Source organism: Gorilla gorilla, chromosome 3 (genome assembly GCF_029281585.2).
Source record: "Gorilla gorilla gorilla isolate KB3781 chromosome 3, NHGRI_mGorGor1-v2.1_pri, whole genome shotgun sequence".
NCBI classification, from domain to species: domain Eukaryota; kingdom Metazoa; phylum Chordata; class Mammalia; order Primates; family Hominidae; genus Gorilla; species Gorilla gorilla.
The window spans coordinates 142,338,177-142,362,421 of record NC_073227.2 but is presented as its reverse complement, the minus strand read 5'-3'; the positions used below and the strand labels follow the sequence as shown (position 1 = coordinate 142,362,421).

The 24,245-nt window shown below is 34.4% G+C and overlaps 1 protein-coding gene across 13 annotated transcripts in view; it reads right to left on the bottom strand.

The window, feature by feature from the left end:
- Positions 1-24,245, bottom strand: part of BLTP1 (bridge-like lipid transfer protein family member 1) — a 215,442-nt gene that overhangs the window by 117,948 nt on the left and 73,249 nt on the right. For all 13 annotated transcript variants that reach the window (XM_055385628.1, XM_019025467.4, XM_055385634.2 and 10 more), the window contains 13 exons: positions 23,131-23,259; positions 20,711-20,830; positions 19,740-20,020; positions 14,934-15,184; positions 11,531-11,789; positions 9,524-10,361; positions 6,809-6,879; positions 5,849-6,022; positions 4,741-4,861; positions 3,583-3,729; positions 3,071-3,198; positions 2,519-2,718; positions 189-386 (listed from right to left, as the gene is read on the bottom strand). In XM_055385628.1, coding sequence (XP_055241603.1) covers positions 189-386; positions 2,519-2,718; positions 3,071-3,198; positions 3,583-3,729; positions 4,741-4,861; positions 5,849-6,022; positions 6,809-6,879; positions 9,524-10,361; positions 11,531-11,789; positions 14,934-15,184; positions 19,740-20,020; positions 20,711-20,830; positions 23,131-23,259 — 2,917 coding nt within the window. The remainder of the gene's footprint in view (positions 1-188; positions 387-2,518; positions 2,719-3,070; positions 3,199-3,582; positions 3,730-4,740; positions 4,862-5,848; positions 6,023-6,808; positions 6,880-9,523; positions 10,362-11,530; positions 11,790-14,933; positions 15,185-19,739; positions 20,021-20,710; positions 20,831-23,130; positions 23,260-24,245) is intronic.

Sequence of the window (24,245 nt, the reverse complement as noted above, 5' to 3'; positions counted from 1 at the left end):
AATGGAGGAAAAGCTCCACTTAAGCAATTGGTATGAGGCACTCACCCCCGGTAAATAATCCCAGATACCACACTTTCTGCTTTATTATGTTGATTCAGGTTACTGAAAGCCATGATTGTTCAAAACATTTCTGCAATATAGGACATATTTGTCCCCACCTTAAGCAGAATTCAATAAAAAATGCTTGCCTTTTATGGTTAAACTTTCAAGTCCACATTCAAACATTATCCATCCCCATTTTTCTTGGCTGGGACCTATTCGAGTTAAATCTGGAACAGCTTGCTGATCAGTTTCATCCACAAAAGTAAATTCATCCAACTCTTCAAGAGTAAATAAAACTTTGGACTTCTCAAAAGGAATAGCAGTGATTGCACAGGTCCCAATGTCTATTATCAAAAGAGAGCAAAATGACCATTTTTAAAGACATAAGCTTACATTAAAAAACACAAACATTTGGACATCTGGCACACTGGTTGTCTTAAAAGATATCTTAGTGCTCTGTCGAAAAGATAGAAAAACAGGCAAATGAGCTAACTTTTAGAATAATGCTGCCTAAGAGGAAGAAAAGAAGATTTTATGATTAACAAGTTGCTCAAAGGTAGTATGAATTTGTTTCTGAATGATTACAGGATACTCTAAAAAATATAAAGTTAAAAATATCCTAAATAATTTATCTTCACAGTAGTTTTAAATACTTTCATCATCTCACAAAATAAAAAAAAAATTCAATTAATTACCAAGCCTTAGGAAAAACATTATTTTCTAGGCAAATTATAGCTTTTACTAAAAGACTGTTTTATACTGACATATTTTACATAACTACAATTCATCATAGACCTTGTCATGGTTCCACTGCTTACAGATACACTGTGGAAATTAACACCCCAAGTGCCTGAGAGAAGTTTTACTTTATCTTACTTTTTTCATTTCTCTCTCTGATTATTGCTAATGAATATAAAAAAACAAAAAGAATATTAAAAACACATGTAAATTTACCATTCAAGGATAACTTGTTTATATTTGAAGTACACTGCATTCTAGCCCTTTAGAGATCACTTTGCAAACCCAGCTTTGGCTCCCATTTTCATGCAACAGTAAATAATTTCCTCAGGTCATTAAAATTTTTTCAAAGATATCATTTTAATAGCTATATAATATTCTATTCTATGGAAATGTCATTCTTTGCATTTATAATTAAAAGGTCTTATTCAGAGAATAAACATTCACCTACATTTTCCTATGATTTTCTCATTATTTAATTTTTTTGTATGTCTTTAATCCCATACATATTCAGATGTATCAAAGTTCAAAAAATTATGAAAAAGTATACAATGAAAAGCCTCTAACACCACAACCAGACACCTAGTTCCCCTCCCTATAAGGGTAACAAATATTATGAGGTTATTAAGTATCCTTTGGCAGATAACTAATGTACATATAAGCAAAGACATCTACATTTTTACAGAAATGTCCACCTTGGAATTTCGTTGGGAGTTTTGTCTTCAATGAGAGTGTTTTCTGCATGATAATGCCTTTCAAAATTATATAAGGTTCTGCTTATGGTCTGTATAATACCCAGTGCAAATTGGTTACCCACACAAACCACAGAGCTGATAAAATGTCTTCACTCAAGCCACCACATTTTTCACCAGTTTTAGGACTACAGATCTTAGGTAGTCATGAAAAGTCCCTTGAAAACCTCAGGTCAAATGCTTTCAGCCTCACACCTGGGATGAAAAAAATAAGCCTTGAGAAAGTCAAAACAGGTACACAGACCCAGAATGCAGACAGGAATCATGGAAACTTCAGAACCTATAAAATACAGTAAGCAAATTCAGGGAATTCATTTGTTTACTCAGGATTGGTCACCAGTCCCACATAAAGATTTCAGCAGAGCAATCATCTCAAATACGATTAGCAAATCTAACTTTTTCTGAATTGAATCTCTGACATTCTGGAAACATTTAAGCATCTAAATGATAAAATGTGCTAAATAAGAATCAAAAATATTAAAATGATGTATAACAGCTCTACTTTCCTTTTACCTAACTAGAGACTTTAAGAGGAATGTGTGTCACCTTATTGCTGCTGTATTTTACAGACTCTCTGGTTTTGATTAATACTACAATTAATTCTAACACTGTTTTACAAACAGAATGATTTAAAAAATAAGAAAGACTATAAAGATCATGTCTTCTCTGTTCTATAATGAGCAAGTAAATAGCATGGAAAAAACATGGGAAATAGAAGCATGGGAAATAGAAACATGGGAAATAGAAGTTCCTAATTTGGGGCCATACCACTTAATTTTCTTACCAAAGTTTATTTTCTATTCTGTACAGAATGTGAGTGACAAGTAGCTAAATACCACATGTTCAATATAGGGAGAAATACCTTTCTCTTTCTTATAGAATACCGAATTGTAGCAATAGTCAAAGGAAAAAAACATGTTCCCTTCTGCAAAATCATCTTACATTTATATATGCCAAGAAAAAACATATTTGTTGTAGAATCCTACCTGTTGTATCAAGACCCCTAAGTTGCCCATGAACTCGATGAATGTTTAACTTAGCTGCAATTTCTTTGCCTTTTTCTGCTCCAGCATTTGATCTGAGAGATCCAGATGACTGAGGCTGCATCTTTGTGGCATGAACATACCTATCAAAATTTGATGTTCTACCAGGTTCTGCATTGTTTGAAGTCTCTTCAACCACACCTCTTTATGAAAAAAAAGAGAGTAAAATGTTTAACATTTAAATAATACAGTTCAGAGAAAACATTTACCTAAAAGGTTTCCTTTAAAAAAAACAAAACAAAACACTCTACTATTATATACCAATAGTAGTAAAAAATTATTCAATGTTTACTGAAAGATACTATGAATAGAAACAGTAAAAATTTTTTAAAGACATATGTTACTAATCTATAAATTAAGATTTGAAATTCCAAAACCAGTTCTGAGTTTTAACATTACATTCTTAGAAATGTATTTTTAAAAGAAAAGATGATCAAGGCTTGCTTTTACATCCAGCAAGATAATCATGGCTCAGATTAATAAAGTCTTTCTTACCTGTTCATGCGAACCTGTGTAGCAATTCTGTCAAAACACAATGCCACTAGGGAAACATGAGTCACACTCCTACTAGGAGCCGTAGTTGGAGATTCTTCCACTGAGGCTTGTAACAAACATAAGTTTACCTAACACACACACAAAATTTCAGAACTGACAAGTGAAAAATTACCACTTAAACATAAAATATGCACAAAAATGAAAAACTACTGTTAAGAATGGCATATCTATGTATCTGACAGTGAAGACAAAGCTTATGAATACAGATTCTCATAAAATAATCATAATTAAATTTTTACTGGATGGATGTGGAACATTCTACTATTACCTAATATTCTGCTTAAGTAAACTATTTATATTCCATTAGATCTACATTAGATCATAGAAATAAAACATATATTTTTAATATTACACACTGTTCTACCATTATTCACGTTGGTAACTGAAAAGGACAAACACCATCAAAATGCTCTCCTCTTTCAGGAAAAAAATTTTAAATATTAAATTGTTACCTTTGGTATGCTAACATTAGTCTGAAGACCTTTAATTGTTACATTATCTTGCTTCATTGTAAGATCTGTCTGTGCTTGTCCTTGGTTAGTCGTTCCTATTGTAGACTGCTCAGTTTTTGTTCCTCTAACGTCTTGTTTGGAAGATAACTAAAAAGATCGTAAGTGAAATTATTTCACAAGCTTTTCATAACTTCCACATCATCCACAACAGCAACACACTTATTCACGCTGCCCCTCTATGCCCATCTATGTGCCAGCTGCGTTCTAGTTTTATATCCCACCTTAAAATCCAAACTTTCGATAAGCTAGGAAATAGACTGGTAGCATCATGGTTGAGAAAAGTAATACACATTAAATTGAAATCAGCCTATAGAGAAGCAGACAGAAAAAATGGTACAGTAATTACAGGCATTTTTTAAGATCACTAAACTCTACTGGCTTGAAAACAAACTTGGTTTCTGATAATTGGCCCCTTTTTGGCTAGGAATATTTTCAAATTTCTTTTTTTCACTCATCTACTCTATCACATGAAATGCCAATATATATTAAATAAATAGTCAACTAAAATAATCAGTCTCACTTTCATCTCTCTTCTGGTCCCTACTCTAAGTATAATCCAGATAAATTTGAAAATCAAATGGAGAAGCTCTGGAAGAGCACTGGGATATGACTGCTAAGCAACTGGCTTCGTGGCTAGAACCACAATGTAAGTAGAATATCATACAATGAGAGTAGTGACTTGATTCACTTAAGTGAACGAGGAAAATCTCAAAAGTAATATTAAGATACAAGTCATCTAATCATAGAGGAAAATCAAAACATAAACAGCTGTCTTAGAAAAACAAGGTGTCAGTCCTAAAGAATATTCATTCACTTAGGGCCAAAGCACTTTAGAAAAGGCTTGGAACTAAGCTGCTTCTGAAATAAAAGAAACAAAGAAAGCTATTAATATATTTTTTAAATAAATATTTTTACTACTATTCAATCTATAGTACAGTTATATGTCCTATCTTTTACGGAGCCAATGACATATAAACGCTTTTAGAACATGTCCAAATATTCTGATTTAACTTGTAAAGAAAATTTTTCAAGTTTGAATATTCTGTAACCATGATAAATATTCAATTTGCTATGCCCATTGAATTAAAAAGTTCTTACATTTTCTGAGAAGGTAGTCTTGCTATTTTGGACAGCTTCCCTGAGGACTTTAGCATGAAGATCATCTACAATTGCAGCTGGATGTCGGGTACTAGCACAATGAACCATCGCTTCAATATATCTGAGGGGAAAAAACAGTAAATGAAATATTTAAATGTCGCTAATTCTACAACTTAGTTTATGTAAACATATCATGAAACGTAGCACCATCTGAATATGTACAACAATTGCTCAACATTGAAATGAGAATGTCTAAGCCACATATTTAGAAATTATACAAGGGAAACATTTCTGAGGTTATCCCCACCATCACCACCCTCACCCCAAGATGAAGTGTTCCACACTGGGCAATGATCTTTTCTTTAACAAACTTCTGAAGAAGATTTCCTGTGTTCTTCATTTATATGACATATCATAAGAATCTTAATAGTATAAGTTATTGAAGAAAATTATGTGCTTTTGCAGGAAAAGGAAGATTTTCATGAAAGCTCGTTTCCACCGAACCCCTTTTCTCTTCCCAACCGCTTCTATACCACTTCCATTATGTTCCATTCTCATTTTTATTCATGTTAGTTTTATATAATAATATGTAATATTATATTATTGTAATATTATATTATTGCAATATAATAATTAATTTGAATATACAGTCAGCTCTCCATATCTGTGGGTTCCAAATCCACACATTTAACCAAGCGCAGACTGAAAATACAGTATTCAGAATACAGTATTTGTGGGATGCAGAACCCACCAATACAGAAGGTTGACTTTTTTGATCCGCGGGTTCCACAGGACCAACTTGCAAGACTTGAGCATCTGTGGATTTTGGTATCCACAGGTGTTCTGGAACCAATACCCAACAGATATGGAGGGACAACTCTAATTTAGGCTAAGAAAGTAGCAAATGATAACTGAAACACAGACCTCTTTAAGCATATTTTCATTTTTATTCAATCAAAATAGCTATCAATAATCTTCTATATGAACATATATCACATATACTTACAACTATCAACAATCTTCTACATGAACATATCACATATACTTATCATATCACAGAGTAATCATTGTATAAAGCAACAGTTGTATTTCTAGACAAAATCAATACCTGTCTAAAGCTTCAGCCACCAGGGGAGTCAAAACAATATCAACAGTTCCTTTTACTTCAACTATGGCTGTTGTCCTGGTCTGGGACACTGGTTGATCCAGGGTCCACTCTTCTGTTAATGTTTCATCATCTGTGTTATCAGCGAGTTTTTTTTCCAGTGGAGTATATGGCGTACTATACAATTTAACAAGCAAATCGTATATTAAAAAGACCATGAATTAGAAGTTGGAGCTTCCTTAAGATGAGTGAACACATGCATTCATTACAACTAAAAATTTTATGGAATTGGACTTGACTTTTTTTTTTTTCTTTGAGATAGAGTCTCACTCTGTCACCTAGGCTGGAGTGCAGTGGTGCGATCTCAGCTCACTGCAACCTCCTCCTCCCAAGTAGCTGGGATTACAGGCATGCGCCACCATGCCTAATTTTTTTGCATTTTTTGTACTAAAAAGTAGAGATGGGGTTTTGCCATGTTGGCCAGGCTGGTCTCGAATTCCTGACCTCAAGTGATCTGCCAGCCGTGGCCTCCCAAAGTGCTGGGATTACAGGTGTGAACCACCATGCCTGGCCTGGACTTGACATTTTATGTCCCAAAGACCTTCCAAAGACAGGCCAAAAAGAAGTACTAAAATGCTAATTGATCAAAGATGGCTAATACAATGAATGAGAAAATTTTAATATATTTACCTGATGTACCTTTGCCAAATTATGAAAAACACGATACTGAAGTCTTATTAGTCAGCAATTTTGATATGCCAAGTTACAGCATGTTTAATAGAAATGCTACTGACTACTTATAAATGTAGCCAAAGCCATGGCAGACAAAAGAGCTGAATTATTTTGGTAATTTATTCTCAATATAAAGTTCATACTCAAATAAAGAATGATTATTATTCAGAATAAACTCTATCCATCTCATAATCAAGGAAGACACTTTAAAAGCATGATATTTTTACTTACTTTGAAGTTGATCCTGAAAGTTGCATGCTTCTGTCTAGCAAAGAATTAGCTGTGAGCCCCTGCTTGATAACCTAGAATATAAAATACTATAGTCTAGATTTTTAATATATTTCCCTAATTTTATGATATCAACTGATATATGTAAATACCTGAATTACCTAATATGATTTTGATATATTTGATATAAACATTTAACAGACAAATTGAGCAAATCAAATAATATATTCAATTGGCAGTTTCACTTTGTTGATTCAAATAAATGGCAAAGCAGGGTTGTGAAGGTAAAAGACTATAACTGAAACTTAAAAGCAAGTGTTTCAAATGTCTTTCCTCCAGAGTTTCTTTTTAAATTGAGTTTTTCCTCAAGCTAATTTTAGACTTCTCCTAGCAAAACCAACCTTTAAGTGGGAAAGAGAGACACAGAAACATTAAACTATAGGAAAAACTAGTCTTGTATTTTATATCCATAAATGATAACAAGGAAAATAAATAAATGAACCTGACTAATCAAATTGAACCTTTACAAATGCTTGTCAGTTATTTAGACTTAATGGCAAAAAATAACTTTCTTACCTCCCAGGTTACTTTTTTTCCCCCCAACTACCCAAGCCTCTGGTAACCACCATTCTACTCTCTACATCTGTAAGAGCTTGCTTAGATTCCACATGAGTGAAATCATGAGGTATTTGTCTTTTAGTGCCTTACTTATTTCACTTAACATAGTGCCCTCCAGATTCATTCATATTGTCACAAATGACACGATTTCCTACTTTTTTTATGGCAGAAGAATATTTCACTGTGTGTATATACTACATTTTCTTTATCTGTCTATTCATTGATGGACATTTAGGTTGATCCTGTATATTAGCTATTGTGAATAGTCCTGTAATTAACATGGGAGTACAGACATCTCTTTAATAAACTGAATTAATTGCCTTTGGATATTACCCAGTAGTGGGATTGCTGGATCATATGGAATTCTATTTTTAATTTTTTGAGGAATCTCCATACTGTTTCTCATAATGGCTATACTAATTTACATTGCCACCAACAGCGCACAAGTGTTCCCTTTTCTCTACATCCTCACCAATACATGTCATTTTTTTGTCTTTCTGACAATGGCCTATGTTCTGTTTTGAAGCTGTCTAAAAACACTGATTCCTTGACCTGTCTTCTCTAGAGATTTGACTGCCTAATCAAACTAGAAAGATTTATTTAAAATACTGAAATAATTCTATCCTCTCAGGTACTATTCTGCACAAGAGCCATTCAGTTTTACACTGGAAAATTCATATACCAACATATTTCCACATGGACTAAAAAGGACATTTTGAAATCAGCATGGGCAATTGGTTTTGGGCAAGATAAGAAAACAGTACAACCTTAAAAACAAAATTTTGCAACTTTCACTAATGTTTCTTCTTCCTTCAATACATATTATTCAAATGCCTACATAATCTATGAGAATATTCAACTCCATGTATCATGTCCCATCATTACTAATACAGTTTAAGTCCAAGCCCTGGTCATTTCTTGCACAGACTACTGAGACAGTCTCCTAAGTGATCACCCCAATTCATCTCTTGCTTAATGACAATTCAATTCTACGTAGTATTCAAAGTACATGAGATCCTATCATATTTCCTTAAAACTCTGAAGAGTTAATAAGTTAAACTAAAATGAAATTCAAACTCCTGATGCCATGGTCTATAAGCTCTAAATGACCTAGCCTTTGCTTAGGTCTCCAGCCTCATTACAAGCAAGTCTCCCCACTCACTATTTCTCGGGCATGCTGACCTCTTTCCCTCTTCAGGGCTTTAGGAAGGCAGTTGCCTCTGCCTGAAATGCAGTGCCCCTAGGTCCTCCTATCTTCAATTCCTCATCATCCTTCAAATTTCAGTCTAAATATTATCTCCTCAGATGGACCTTTCATCTCAATACAATCTAGGTGTCCCCACCCCTTGTTATGCTCTATCCCGGCATCCCTTGGTTATCATCATAGACTCTTCTCACTTTGTAATTATATACTGATCTATTAATTGTCATTTTCCACCTTTAAACCATAAGCTCCATATCCATTTCCCTCACCACTCTACATCAAGTGCCTTGTTCACAATACTGTATAATAAATATCTGAATTAAGAATAACTAAATAAGCATTTAGACACTTCAAATAAGTATAGTATTTCATATTGGCTATGACCACTAAATTTATTTTGAGGTATTTTTAGCTTACCTAAAACATTCTGTAATGCATTTTCAGAATACATTACGGAAATGCCCAATAACCATATTCATACTGAAATATAAGAACTCAAATGTCAAGTAAGTGGACATTGAAGCCTTTGCATGGAAGGAGTTATGAATTAACAAAAAGAACATCATTAAAAACAACTTCAAAATTTTATTTTTAAGACACGGAAAATATGAATTCAGAGAGAGTTGATCCTAATCTTAGAGTATAATGCAGACACAGAATATGTGTTGATTAGATTAATGCCGTGACAACTCATAAACCATTTCTCAATTTAATTTACTTAAATTTCCAATATTCATCAATAACTCTGTGACCTATCATACGTAAAGCTATGGCTTCAGAAAGTCTCTCTCTCAGAAAGGTAGCTAAAAAGAATGAGAGTAATTATGAAAATAACTTCTTAAAAATCTGTTTTTCTAAATCAAGATATCAATGGAAACTAATGATTTGGTTTATACCTTAAAAGTTGGAACAGAAAGCTGTTCAAATGATGATGAACTTTCTTCACTGGTTGGTGTATCCAGATCAAGGGGACGATGCAATGAGGATTTAGAGGTTCTTTTGTTGGTTGGGTGCTTAACTGACCAATTAATTACCTGGAACTGAGTAAGGTAAGTCTGATAACAATTCATCACGGGTTGTTGCGGAGTAATCTGTTCACTCTCCACTGTTTTCTCACCTTCTACAATATATAGATGCTCTATAACATCATCTTCTCCACCTAACGCAGAAACAAATGAAGCCTGAGAAGGATGAGTTTTGAATGGCAGAGTTCTGGAATCCTGAATGCTTTCTCCATGTCCAGTAAGTGGCCCTTCTACACTGTGATATATGGAACCCCTACTGTAGTCAATCTGCTGGGTTTGCTTTTTCTTCTTTTTTCTACCCGGATAAGTTCCAGGGCCTTCATCACTGCTAATGGGCTCAAATTCCTCAGCAGCAGAAAAGTAGGCTTCACTATCAGCCATTGACATGCTGGAATCCATTGATCGATACTGATGAAATGAATTAGAGTCTGCTGATGGTGTATATGGGAATGAACCAAAACTTCTCCTCTGCTTTGGTGAGTCTAGTACATTCTCATCACTTCGAGAGACATCACTACTAAACTGGACTCCAACTGTTACAGGCTGCTTGTCCCCATAGAAAGCAGCAGTAAGACTCTTAGTACTTCCAAGACGGGTGGAACAGACAGAGGCTTGTCGTTTCAAGGGAGATCTAAGAGGAGACTGACCTACTGACTTATCCTGAGTATTAGGAGACACAGGGCTGTTTCCTGAAATTTCTGTAGGGATACTAAAACAGAAAGCAAAGCTATTACCATTTTCTATACATCATAAAATTTAAGCATAAAAAGAAATATCAATAAAAATCCTTTTAGTAATTTTAATCATGTACTTTACAAGTAAAAGAAAATCTACAATTTTATAGTAAAATACCCAAAGTAGCAAAACAGTACAATATGTGTTCACATCCCCCATTAGTTCCAAAAAATTTTGAGGTAGCTTAAAACACAATAAAAACTTAAAGAAACCCCAGAATGTAATCTTCTATCCATAATCCATGGACACTAATGCACTTATAAACGTTTTTTTTCTTTCACATCCTTTAAAAACTTGTCCAACAAAATACACCAGGTGCCTCTGATTAAAGGAGACTGGAGGAAGAAGTTATACATAACCCCAGTATTTCTGACTTCAGCAACTGATGTAGTAGTGCCATTTACTAAGGCAGAACAAGTTAAAACTGGTAAGAATAAGGCCATTTTTAATATGTTGAGTTTGAAGTCTCCATGAAACATCCAAGCAGATATAACAAGAAGGTAGCTAGGCCTTAGGAACAAAGGTTTTGGCTGGAGTTTTACATTTAAAAGATGTTAGCTAGAGAACATAATTGAAACCAAACAGTTATTGAGACTCCCTAGGGAAATAATATAGAGTAAGTGGAGAAAAAGGAGAGAATGTTCAACAAAGGGCAGGCTATAAAAGGAAGAGAAAAAAGAAAGGAGGAAGAAATGGAGGACAGGACAATGGAGACTGAGAAGGAATAGCCAAGGAGGTGGGACAAAATTTTGAAATGTGCTATCAAACCAAGAGGAAACTGTGATTCAAGAAGGGAGTGGCCAACTATTAAGGTGGCAAGAGGAGGAACAAAAAGTATCCATTAGACTAGAAGGATAATATCTGAATGTTAACAGTGATTCACTCTGAGTGGTGGGACGACAAGAAACTTCCACTTTCATTACACTTTCCTGTACTTTCCTCATATCTTGAATGAATATATGTATGTATGACTTTTATAATCAGATAGACAACAGCAAACTGACATTTCAAAATATGTTCAGATATACAGGAAACAATTTTCTAAAGTGGGGGAGTGGAGAGGGAAGAAGTTTTTCTTGCCAGAATTTTAAACAATTATAATCCTATTTATGATCAGGCTTCTAAATCTAAGTGAATACTGACCTTGCTTGGCCATCATCTCTTTTTGTCCCATGCAAGAACTCTTTTTGAACCAAATGGTCATCAGCAACAGATGAAGGACTTTCCTTTTCACCAGCCAACAAAGGCTGTGCAGCACTAGAACTACTGTTCTCTTCTGAGGAAGAGGATGAACTATGAGATCGTAATGGTACTTGAAGACTAAGGTGCTGAGTTTTTCTCTCTACTTCTACTCCCACTGATTTGTTTTCCCATTCTTTCCTCTTCATGCCATTCACATTACCTAAACAAACAAAAGGTGGGTTAAGTGAATACACAAATCTCAACAGCAGTTTATAAAAAACATGGCAATCTAATCCATTTTTAAGTATAATTTTTTTTTTTTTTTGAGATGGAGTCTCGCTCTGTCACCAGGCTGGAGTACAGTGGCACGATCTTGGCTCACTGCAACCTCTGCCTCCCGGGTTCAAGAGATTCTCCTGCCTCAGCCTGCCAAGTAGCTGGGACTACAGGCACGCACCACCACACCCAGCTAATTTTTGTATTTTTAGTAGAGAAAGGGTTTCTCCATGTTGGCCAGGATGGTCTTGATCTCTTGACTTCGTGATCCGCCCTCCTCAGCCTCCCAAAGTGCTGGGATTATAGGCGTGTAAAAAGCACAAGTGACTAATTCCATATAGCAATTTGTTAAACGTTTTAGAAATATATCTACATAAGTATAGATCCCAGGCCTATAAACAGTGAAGTTTTTTCTTCTTTTTAAATCTTTTATTGGAAAATTTTCAAACTTACAGAAAACTTTCAAGAATAGTACAAAGAACCCCATATATCTTCTACTCGGATTTACTTATTTTAAGCATTTTCCCCTTTTGCTTTAAAAGTTCAATGTTGACAGGGACTGTATCATTTTTCATTCACTGATGTACCTCCAGTGCCTAGAACAATGCCTCATACACAGAAGGCACTCAATACATGATTTTATGAATGAATAAATAACGACTTTAGGATCAGAGTGAAGCACCACTGTTTCACAGTTTCATAAAGAGCTCTGTGATGTGTTATATAAATTGAGGGGCTGGGGGAAATAAAAAGAGAATTCTATAGCTGCCTAGATCCAAAAAAAATAACTCTTGCTCAACTTACCCTCTCCTCCTACCATCCCTGTTTTAGCCAAAAAAAGTAAATCCGCTAATGGAAAAAAACATCTCTGTGAACAGAATGCAGTTCTAGTGGCATTCAAGGGGCAAGAGTCATAAACCTAAAATATAATATTAGTTACTTCTACTACCACAAATGTAAAATAGAGCAATGAAAGTCAAAAGAAAAAACGGTCTTGATTTGCTTCTAAGTGATACAGGAACATAGTGCTCACTGACCTTCCAAATAGATCCTTAATTCTACCCATATGCCCTCCTTGATTTTATCCTGACACTGCATCTGTACTCCATTCCTGGAAGACTCAACAATCAGAAACTCAAGTACGTATGTAGGGGTTATTTCCAAGCTTCCCTGGACAAGAAACTTATGGCAATTCGGCAATTACAACTCACTACTAAGAGAATCACCAAGAGATACAGACACTTCCTATTATACATTATAAGAATTTTACTTTCTTCAATGTTAGAAAGAGAATTTACTATTTTCCTCATTTCACATCAGTATAAATTCCCTGCAAATATTATTTCTTGAGTTTGTGATGGTTAATCTTTGAAAATCAAGCAATCTTTATAATTAGCACCAGTTGTAGAACATTAGACAGAACAACAAAGTGGCTTCGATGGCCCTGATTCTATTTTCTTCTCAGCCATACTTGGCTATATCACTTCATGCAACTCAGTCTCAGTGACAGGCCTCAGTTTCCTTACTAAAAAACAAGGATAATGTCCACTTTACATGGTAGCTTAGGGATTAAATGAGAAAATGCCAGTGTAAACCTTTAAAAATGAACATTATTCAAATGTAAAAAAGTTATATAAGAAGACAGCTAAATTATTACAATCTATCTTATCACTTAAATGCCAAGAAGTTTTGGTGTTTGCTGATTTTATAAGATAATCTGCTCTCATTCTAGCAAACCTGCCAAAGTACAATGACCTTAAAATAACTTGTGCACACTTACTACTACTCAGTAAAAAAATCATTTGGAATTTAGTATATGTAGTCCAGCTGTTTCCTCTAAGAGCTCCTATACATGGGAAAGCAATCTGATCAACTCTTAAAGGTGAAATTACCCCTTTCCTATCTTTTTGTGTGTACTGATAAAAGGCAGAGGTAAATTAATATTTTTAAATTAATTAAGGGGAAATGGCTAAATATTCGTGAAGTATCAAGACTTTTCTACAATTAACATCTTCACAGCATGGCAACTTAAACAGTAAATATTGCACTGAATCATAGGAACACAGAACTAAAAAAATCCAGAGGAAAAATCTGTTTCTGAAGTCTCTGGAGAAAAGACTCTAGGTAAATCTAAATATAATACACTTAAAGCCACTCTTCACTGCTCATAGCAAACTGGTGTATTTGCAGAGTTATGCTAAAAATTATACATATGTAACTAACCTGCACAATGTGCACATGTACCCTAAAACTTAAAGTGTAATAATAAAAAAAAAAAAGATTCTTTTTTTTTTTTTCTTTTTTGAGACGGAGTCTCGCTCTGTCTCCCAGGCTGGAGTGCAGTGGCGCCATCTCCTCTCCCTGCAAGCTCCGTGTCCCGCGTTTACACCATTCTCCTGCCTCAGCCTCCCGAGTAGCTGGGACTACAGGCGCCCGCCACCACGCCCAGCTAATTTTTTGTATTTTTAGCAGAGACGGGGTTTCACCACATTAGCCAGGATGGTCTCGATCTCCTGATCTCGTGATCCACCCGCCATGGCCTCCCAAAGTGCTGGGATTACAGGTGTGAGCCACCACGCCCAGCCAGAGTTATGCTAAAGATTCTAAGACCGGAGTTCTTTTCTTGACATGTTTAATTTTACTATAAGGAAACTATTCTGCAAATGTAATTGGTAACATGGGGGCCAACAGTATAAATATTACTATCCAAAAGTTATCCTATAAAAGCAAGCTGGTGAAACAATTGTTACCTTGAAGCACAGCTATTCCTAAGTATTTATCTGGATGCTGTGCTACAGGAAAATAACAGTATGTAAGGAAATATTTAGAAAAAACTCTGTGAGGAAAGCCACCCACGTCAACAACAGAAGATCTGAATAGCAGACCTACTTCTAACTCCGAAAAAATCACTAGTTTTATCTGGCTTTAGTTAAGTCATGTGCAAAACAAAGGTGGATTATACTAAACCCTACTCATAACATCACACGAAGTAAACTGAGTTGAACAGAGTTAACACTGAATTTCTCTCAAAATGGCATAGTGACGAAGAAAGTAAACAATTAGCACAAGTGACGAAACATTTTATTACCATCTATAATTTTGGGAATTTCTTTAGTAATTATCCATTCTCCAGGCTGTAGTAGAGACTGTCCATAATACATATCAGACTCTGCACTTGTGCTTGAAAATGCAGAGCTACTGGACGGTGTCAACTCTTCAAGCTTGAAGAAATCTAGGCCAGTTACTGTGCCACCAAAGAATCTGCAGCCACCGAGACAACCACATTTGTTTCTACACCTCTTATTCTTCAGGATATCATCTGGCCATAAAAACCACAACCTAAACAGACCCCAAAAGAAAACAAAAAAACAACAACATAAAAAAAAATCATTAAGAAATGAAAAACTTTTTGATAGATACTTAAATATAAGTTAATTGTAAATATTTTTAAATGACAAAGTAAACACAAACACAAAGGTTTATTCCCACTGTGTTTTTTTAAATCATTTGCCTTTCTAAAAAATATAGTCTTACCAGGGCAAGTGAGATGGAAATAAGCAGAATCAATAATAATAGAGATATGGCATACATTAAAAAGCCCAAAGCATTAAAAAAAAAAAAGCAAATATAAAAATCAGACATTTAAGTCCAGTTTTACAATGTAGTAAACATTCTCAAAAACACTAAAATTTTAAGACATTAATCCAAAAAAACCATTAGTATAGATTATGCTTGATAGCTCATTACCTTTAGCATCTCAGGGCCTATTTCACATTGCAAATTTAAAACACTGAAAAATTACAAATATGGAGCAACTAAGAAATTATTTCTCAATAAAATTAAAATAATGAACCACTCCATATTTTAGAGAAAAATAATATCGAGGTCTACTCCTTTGTAATAAGGACTACAAATAAAGTATTAAAAATGTATGTAAACTTCAGGTTCTGTATAAGTGACTCATAGATCTGTCAGTATTTATTAACTCCCCTCTTTTCTTAAACAATATTATATAATAGAAATCTGTGAGATATACCTTTATTCCTTTTTTTTTACTTTAATAAAATCCCCTCATATTTACAGTCTATTTTTCTAAGCATTTTTACATGTATTATCACCTTGGATTCTCAAGACCCTCACAGGGAAACAGAATAGGTATTATCACCTTCATTTTACATTCATTAATTTATATTTCTTGAACATATCTATTAAGTGCCTAGTGTCATGCTAAGCAAACTGATATAGTCCTTATCCATATGAAGTTTACAATACAGAGGTAAAGACAAACAATAAACAAGAAAATAATAACTAATCATAAATTGTATTAAGTGCTATGAGGTAAACAGGGTGTTGTGACAAAGAAAATAGGGAGAATCTTTTAAAAAGCAACATAGAGACATTAAACATAAGGTGAAACAACTTAGAAGTGGAACATCTATCTAGAGAAGACAGAAGGAAAAATGTTTGAGCAGGCCTTAAGATGAGGGAGAGCTTGAGACTGCATTGGTCGGATGTTATCCATTTCAAATCACTTCTGTATTTTAAAGTATTAAGTCAAGCAGCAAAGATATCTTAAAACACCATCAAAATAAAAGAACTTATATACATAATAGACATTTTTTTACTTCATTTCCACAGCAAAAGCTTGGTAGAATGCATGGCTCTGAGTCCTCTAGACCTGAGTTCAAATTCCAGCTATGCCACTTACTAACTCTACAACTTCAGACAAGTTAACATCTCTGAGCCTCAGTTTCCTCATCTGCAAAATGATGGTATGATATATCTAATTAAAGATCATTGTGGGCATAAAATAGCATAACACGTGTAAAGCACCTGAGATGCAAAATGTGGACTACACAAGTTACACAACAAACCTTAGCTCTCCTTTCCTATCTTTGCATAATCCAATGCACTAGTTCTCAAACGTTAGCTTGTATTAGAATCAACTGAATGGCTCGTTGAACTGTAGGTGGCTGGGCTTCACCTCCAGAGTTTCTGATTGAGGTCTGGGAAGGCCTGATTATGTATATTTGTAATAAGTTCCAAGGAGATGTTGATGCTAGTAGTTTGGGAGCCATATTTTTAAAAAACATTAATCTAATGGAACTAATGGTCTATGTATTCAGTAGCTTTTCCAGTAATATCAGAAATGAATATACATTTCTCTAAAACTCCTGGGAATCCAATATGTACAAAGGCAGCCAAACCTGAAGGTCAGTGAGTTACCATGTGGGGAGAGGCAAATCGTCATGAGTCCTAGGAATCCCTGTATGTTCCTGCTGGGTATGCCATGAATGCAAGCTCTGTCCAGGCTATTTCACAGGGTTGTGTTTGGAGCAAGCAACCTTGAGGGTTGAGGTAATCTTTCTCTCTGGAAAAGAGTAGGCTTGCTTCCACTTACTATAAAAATAGTAAGAAACCCTAAGTTCAGTGTTCCTCTTCTATAACGTAATCTACTTTATGCACATATTCATCATGATGGGGCTTTATGTTTTTTATCTTATTTTTTTTGAGACAGAGTCTCACTCTGTTGCCCAGGCTGGAGTGCAGTGGCGCAATCTTGGCTCACTGCAACCTCCGCCTCCCAGGTTCCAGCGATTCTCCCGCCTCAGCCTCCCAAGTAGCTGGGACTACGTTATCCCCTATAGGACTCAGGGACAGAGTTGCTAGATTTAGCGAATAAAATACAAACAAAAATAAGTTTGTTCTATGCAATATGTGGGACAAACTTATACTAAAATGTGTTTTGTTGTTTATCTGAAAGTTAAATTTAACTGCACATCCTGTATTTTCCCTGGCAACTCTACTTGGGGGATACAGGGAACCAACCCGCCCACACGTGACTGGCTACCACTTTGGCTGTAATATAGTCTCTGATCAGAAGTTTTGTGTATTTTTCCAGCATCCATGAAATTGTAATAGCTAACTTGTTAACTCGTAAGAAAGATAAAAACCCCAGACTCTTCACAATTTTTCACAAGCTACAGCACTGAAACCAACCTAAATGAGCTACTTGGAGCAACTCGAGTCACCTGAAGTAACCTCCTTAGTTCCATTCGCACCTTGCTCTACCACCTAACCTAATCAGACAGGCATTTGGTTCACACTAAGTGGCTTCCTGCACAACATATAACAAAGAAATCCAATTTATTTTACACAATATTCTTCATACATGAGCTTTCATACTCGGATATATGTCAAATCTTCCTCAATTAATTTAAAAGATTAATGTAATATCAATAAAAATCTCAACAGATTTTCTTTTTTTAACCAGAAAAATGGACCCCAAGTTCTTTTGGGAAAGTTAACAGGTAACAATAAACATTTTGTTAAACAGAGAAATGAATATGTCGATTTATCTCCTTACCTATAGTAATATACACACGCACCCCATATAAAATCCAGAGGGATTCGAGTTTTATATGTTAACGAGAAAAAGGAAAAGAAAAAAATAATACAGATGCTATCTGATTACTAGCAAAAGAATGGCTTTCTCAAATTAGTAACTGACATATTTGAATGCATAAAATTAAAGTCATATATGAAAATAAAAACAAAATTAAAAGATAAACTGTAAAATACTAGCAACAGAGATCACAAAAAGGTGATCATCTATAAAGAGCTCTTAAAAATTGAAAACCACCAAGACCCCAGTAAATAAATGTACACAGAATATAAACATTCAATTCACAAGTGAAGAAATCGAAACAGCTAACAAATGTGGTTTTTAAAGTGTTAATTTCAGAAATATATAAATGCAAAATAAAGAGATGCCACCTTTCACTTATCAGAAAACATTCAAAAGGTAGCAATGGTGCAGGGTGACAGGGACTAGCTAAAAAGCCATTGTGGATATAAACTGAAATTAATTTCTGGCGAGTAATTTGGGAATGCATATGAAAAGTCTTAATTTTCAACTCATTCATACTCCCTTCCAGGAAATTATCTAAAGGAAACAGCCAGAAAGCATGGGAAAATATTTTATGTGCAAAAATGTTCCTCTATCATTTATAATGGGAAATTTAGAAACAATCTAAATATTTAATATAAGGGCAATGGCTAAATAAAACATGTTGTGTCTTTTTGGTAATATATTATCATTTGTTTAAAAGGATCTTTATAAAATGTTTAATCATGTGGCCAGACGCTTGGGATATAAGTTTAATACAAACATGCAGAATTTTAAACTGTATATACAGGATGATTTCAAGCATTAAAAAAATACAGCAAAATCCTGGAGATAAAATTTCATGTGGTGGGGTTATGATCATTATTTTCTTTTGTTTCTTAATAGTTTCCTATATTTCTAGAATTAGCACATATTAAATATACAATGGGGAAGATGGGGATGGAAAAAGTCACACTGTCATTTTAAATGGAAGTGATTCAGTAAGAGGCGCTGGCAACTTTTTAAATCATATATAATAATAATTTCCTAATGACCAAGGAAATAGGCCTGAGTACTCTTAGTCTTCCTTGCAGTTCTGAAGGCCCATAAAAGGAGTTTTATACAGTAGACGATAGTAGTACTGTGATTTCTAGGAATGAATGATGACTTGAAAGTGGAGAGCTGTGGTGAGAGAGAAAATGTAGTACTTTACAAAACGTTATTTGGGGACCATAACTTAAACTTGTTTCATTGTTGGCATACATGGTATAGACTTAGAAACACATCAGAAAATAATGTTATTTCCAACAACTACACCATCACCAGAGACAAGATATATATTTACTTAAATATCAGGTCCTTATATATTCATTGAGGTGCAGTAGCACAATCATGTTAGGTCTTTATTTAAAATATTCTTAGTCCATTCTCTCAGTAGAATTTACAATTATCTAGTTTTTTTCATCTGAACAGGAGACTACTGCCATTCTTAACATTTTCACTTACCTCTTAGTTCTGGCATCATGAGTTTCTAAGAAATGTCTTTGTGCCTCATGTTTAGAATGATGGTCAGCAGCTAAAGCAATATCAACAGTAATAAGTCCTAAATTGGCTGACCCAGCTTCAAGCCAATAGGCTCTCCGTAGCACTGCAGGCTGAAGTCCAATTCTGCAATTATTTAATTGCTCAATGTACTGTCTCACTTGAAAATCCTGAATTGCAGCACTGATTCCTTCCCCAACCGATTGATTGTGGAGATTACAGTTTGCAACTCGAATTGCACCCATCTAAAATTGAATGAAGAAAATGAAACAAAAGTGTAATTTCTGTATTTTTAAGTAGCTTAGCCAAAACTACTGAATAGGTGATCATTTCAAATAGAGTAAAACATAAATGGAAGGAGAAAATAAAGGAAAAAGAAATAAAAAAGGAAAAAATGGGAAAGGGACAAGAAGGGAACAGAAAAGTTAAACAAAATAAAAACAAAAATAGACAACTTTTTAAAAAGGAGAAAAGGAAAAAAACAGAAATCCACAGGCGAACAAGAGAAGTAAATAATGAAATAGTAGAAACTTAACAAGGCTTGATTTTACACTACAATCCATAAAAGAGTGGGAAACAAATGTTTTCAAGAGCCGGGCAGAAAATATAAATGTATGAATCCTAAAGACATTCAAAAATCAAATCATTTAAAAGCACTGCCAGTTTACATCCCTGACATAAAAGCAACCTACTATTTTATATTCTTCCCATAAAGCAATGTTACAATAACTCAGAGTAAATAACTGGTGAAAGTATGCCTTAAAAAAAATAATACTGGAAGAGAACATGGATTAGTAAAAATTAGAAAGTTTTCTCCTAAAATTTTGTAGCTGTCTGTGAGATGACAAACTATAAATGTGTGTTTTATTTCAAGAAATAGAGGTTTGGTTTAGTAAAAACGAAAAAGCACTACACCGGCCAAGCAAAACACTTACCTTTATATTTGTAGCACAACCATGCTCAACAATGTAAATATCGGCTCCATCTACTGCTAAACGAATCATAGTATATTTCAAATCATCTGAAGTTGGACAAGGCCCAGGAATACAACTCAACTAAAATAAAAAAGGATTGTACATCTAAATCACCATCATCAACTTATTATTTTGATACTTAAGTCATCTTCTTTAAATAAACACAAAAAATCTAGTTATTGATGTATTTTTTAAAAATCAGTCTAATTTCATTCTTTTATAATAATAAATGAAATCAGCAGTTAAAGTGTTATCAATTAGAAAACTATATGTTAGAAAACAATAAGTAAGCATGCACCATTTTCACTCAGAAGGGGCAAGTAGCAAGTCTAATGGACAATACATATACAACTTCTTACTGAAACTCAGAAAGGATAAGCAAAGTAAAGTGAAAAGTAAAACAGTGTCACAGGTTTACAAGAATTGTATGAGTTTAGAGTTGTAAGGTTTTCTTACAGGTACTCCATACACACAGATGTATTTTCACACACACACACAAATAAATTCACTGTAAATATTATGATATCTAAGACAATCCACATTAATTTTATTTTACTCCTAAAACACAGATTTTTATGATGTTTAGGTTAGAAGAAAATGTATATATCACCTATATCAATAAATTTCTTGAGGAGATGGCAGCCCTGAGTAAATTATTGGCCCAATAGCATGAAAATGCTCATTAGTGGCAGAGCCAGAACTAGAAACAGGTGTCTTACAGTGTAGTCAATACTCTATAAGGATATATTTCCTCTGGACAAAAATAGACCTAAACAAACTGAAGTGACAGAATGGAGATCAGTAGTTGCCTGAGGTAGGGGCTGACTGCAAAGACACACAAAGGAATTTTCTAAGGTGATAGAAATGTTCTATATCTTCACTGGTGGTAATAGTTACACAGGTATATACAGCATTTGTTAAAACTCAAACTGTACAACTTTAAAAGGATGAATTTACTGTAAATTATGTAAATTATGCCTCAATGAAACTTATTTTTAAAAATTTAAGAGCCGGGCACAGTGGCTCACGCCTGTAATCCCAGCACTTTGGGAGGCAAAGGCAGGCGGATCATGAGGTCAGGAGATCGAGACCATCCTGGCTAACACAGTGAAACCCTATCTCTACTAAAAACACAAAAAATTAGCCGGGCGTGGTGGCGGGCGCCTGTAGTCCCAGCTACTCGGGAGGCTGAGGCAAGAGAGTGGCATGAACCCAGGAGGCAGAGTTTGCAGTCAGTCGAGATGGCGCCACTGCACTCCAGCCTGGGCGACAGAGCAAGACTGTCTCAAAAAAAAAAAAAATTTTAATGCAACATGAAAACTTCAAGTTAAAAAAAAAAAAAGAAAAAGGAGGGGGAGGCACCTAAAGGTATGTGCGTATTATCCATAAAAAACTGCCTGCCTGACCTATGACTAAGGAACCAATTCTGTGGAGCCTGGCAATGTGTTCATAATAAGAAAAAAAAAATTTTATCACCAAGTATAGCTGTTTCCTTTACTGTCAATATATAAGGATGCGTTACAGATTTTTTTTGGACATAAAAGTAGGATGAACTAATTTCAATTCACAGTAATATAACAGCAAACAAATATAATTTGTATAGCAGAAGAACAAAAAAGGAAAGACATATAGGAACGAACTAGAAAGAAAAACTAAGTTGTTAACCACTGTGTTGTAGAACCAGGGTAAGTTATTTTTCTTTTTTGAAACAGCCATGCTTTCCAGATTTTCTGAAATAACCATGCTTCCAAAATCAGGGGAAGAAAATGCCTCCCTCCCCAAATTCATAAGGGAGAGTATTTATTGCACAATAATACTATGGCATTTTATTGCCACTGCACATGGTTTTAGGGATTACCATCTACTTTTTGCAACCCTTGTGAAGATATTGTAATGACCCTTAATGAAGGTGGCACAATGTTGTGAAAAGAGCATAAGATGTGGAGTCAGGAAACCTGGCAAACGACCAACCTTGCTATTACATTATGGGAGAAACGGCATGTCCAGAGTGGTCTGCAAACCATGTCATGTGAAGAATTCAACCTTCTCTTTGCTTCAATTTCTAAATCTTCTACATAAATACATAGCCATATCCCAACAAGTATAATAATGCAATATGACATGAATGTTAACAGTAAAAATGTAAGCAAAATATAATTTTTATAATTGTTTCTTTTTAAATTTTTATGTTTTAATAATTATCTCATATTTTAGATACTTAAAACTAAAATGGGTAAGAATTTAAAAAATAATTTTATTAACTGAAAGAACTGTAGTTTGCTGCATGGCTATGTCTATTTGACTTGAAGCTGATATCTCAATATTCCATTTTTTAAAATTCATAAATGTTTATAATATTGCTAACATATTTGTTAACATACCTTGGATTCACAGAACCGACGATCAATTCCATGCTGACATATTATTACTGATTTTGGTCTTTCCAGTTCATACTCCCGACATACCACATGAAAAACAAATGTCTGTCCCCATTCCAAGAGGCATGCCAGCTACAGATAATCAGTGACAAGTTGACAACACTGTTAGCATTCTAAACAAGGGTTTAGAGTTCAAAAGCTTCTGAATAATGTTAACGTAGCTTGAAAGAACCCAAACACTGTCTTAAAACTTCTGCTAAATAAGCAACTTGTTAGCCAATGATTTTTTTCTACCTTTAATATCATTTATATGCTTATGTTACTTTTCCTTTATGAATGACAAAATGCACTGTCAAAATGAAAACTAATTGCAACTGAAAAATTTCACTTCAGCAACTTTTAACGCAAATCCTTTTATTCAAGGTTATATATCTTCCCTCTTATATAGCTAACTGAAATCTCCACATAGAAAAGCACCTAAAATTCTCCAATCATAAACCAAACTTTTTTGTGAAAAAGTATCTAAATATCACATTGAGCTACAATTTTTTTAAAACCAGGTATTTTGAAGATTAAAGCACTTTTGTTTATGTAAATAGAAGCTTAAGTAAGCATATATCATAATTCTTCAAATCTTCAGTTTAAAAAAAAAAAAAACACCCTAATTGATTAGAGCTGTTAAAAACATTGAGGGATAGATACACATGACATTATCCCCCCAAATAAGTACACAATTTAAACTCTTGGAAAATATAAATTTTACTTTTAAAACATACAGAGAATGGAATAAACATAAAAGTGCCTACAGAGTCATGAACTGTGCAGCAAACAGTGATGCCAAGATTTTATGCAGGAGAAAGAGAAATGTTTTACCTTATAAAGGCAATTTATAAACATGTAAGATTCTAGCAGGCCTTAGAATAAAGGAATTGTACCCAGTCTTGCAGGATCAGCATGGCTTTATTCCCTTCTTAGGGAACAAGCTGCTTTGGAATATGCTTCAGTTTTTACTAGTATACTTAGGGATGGGAAATGGGAGATAATAAGGAGAGGACAGTTACAAGACCAGTGAGCAATGGCTATTGCTTTTCATCCATTTTTATACATTCCATTATGCA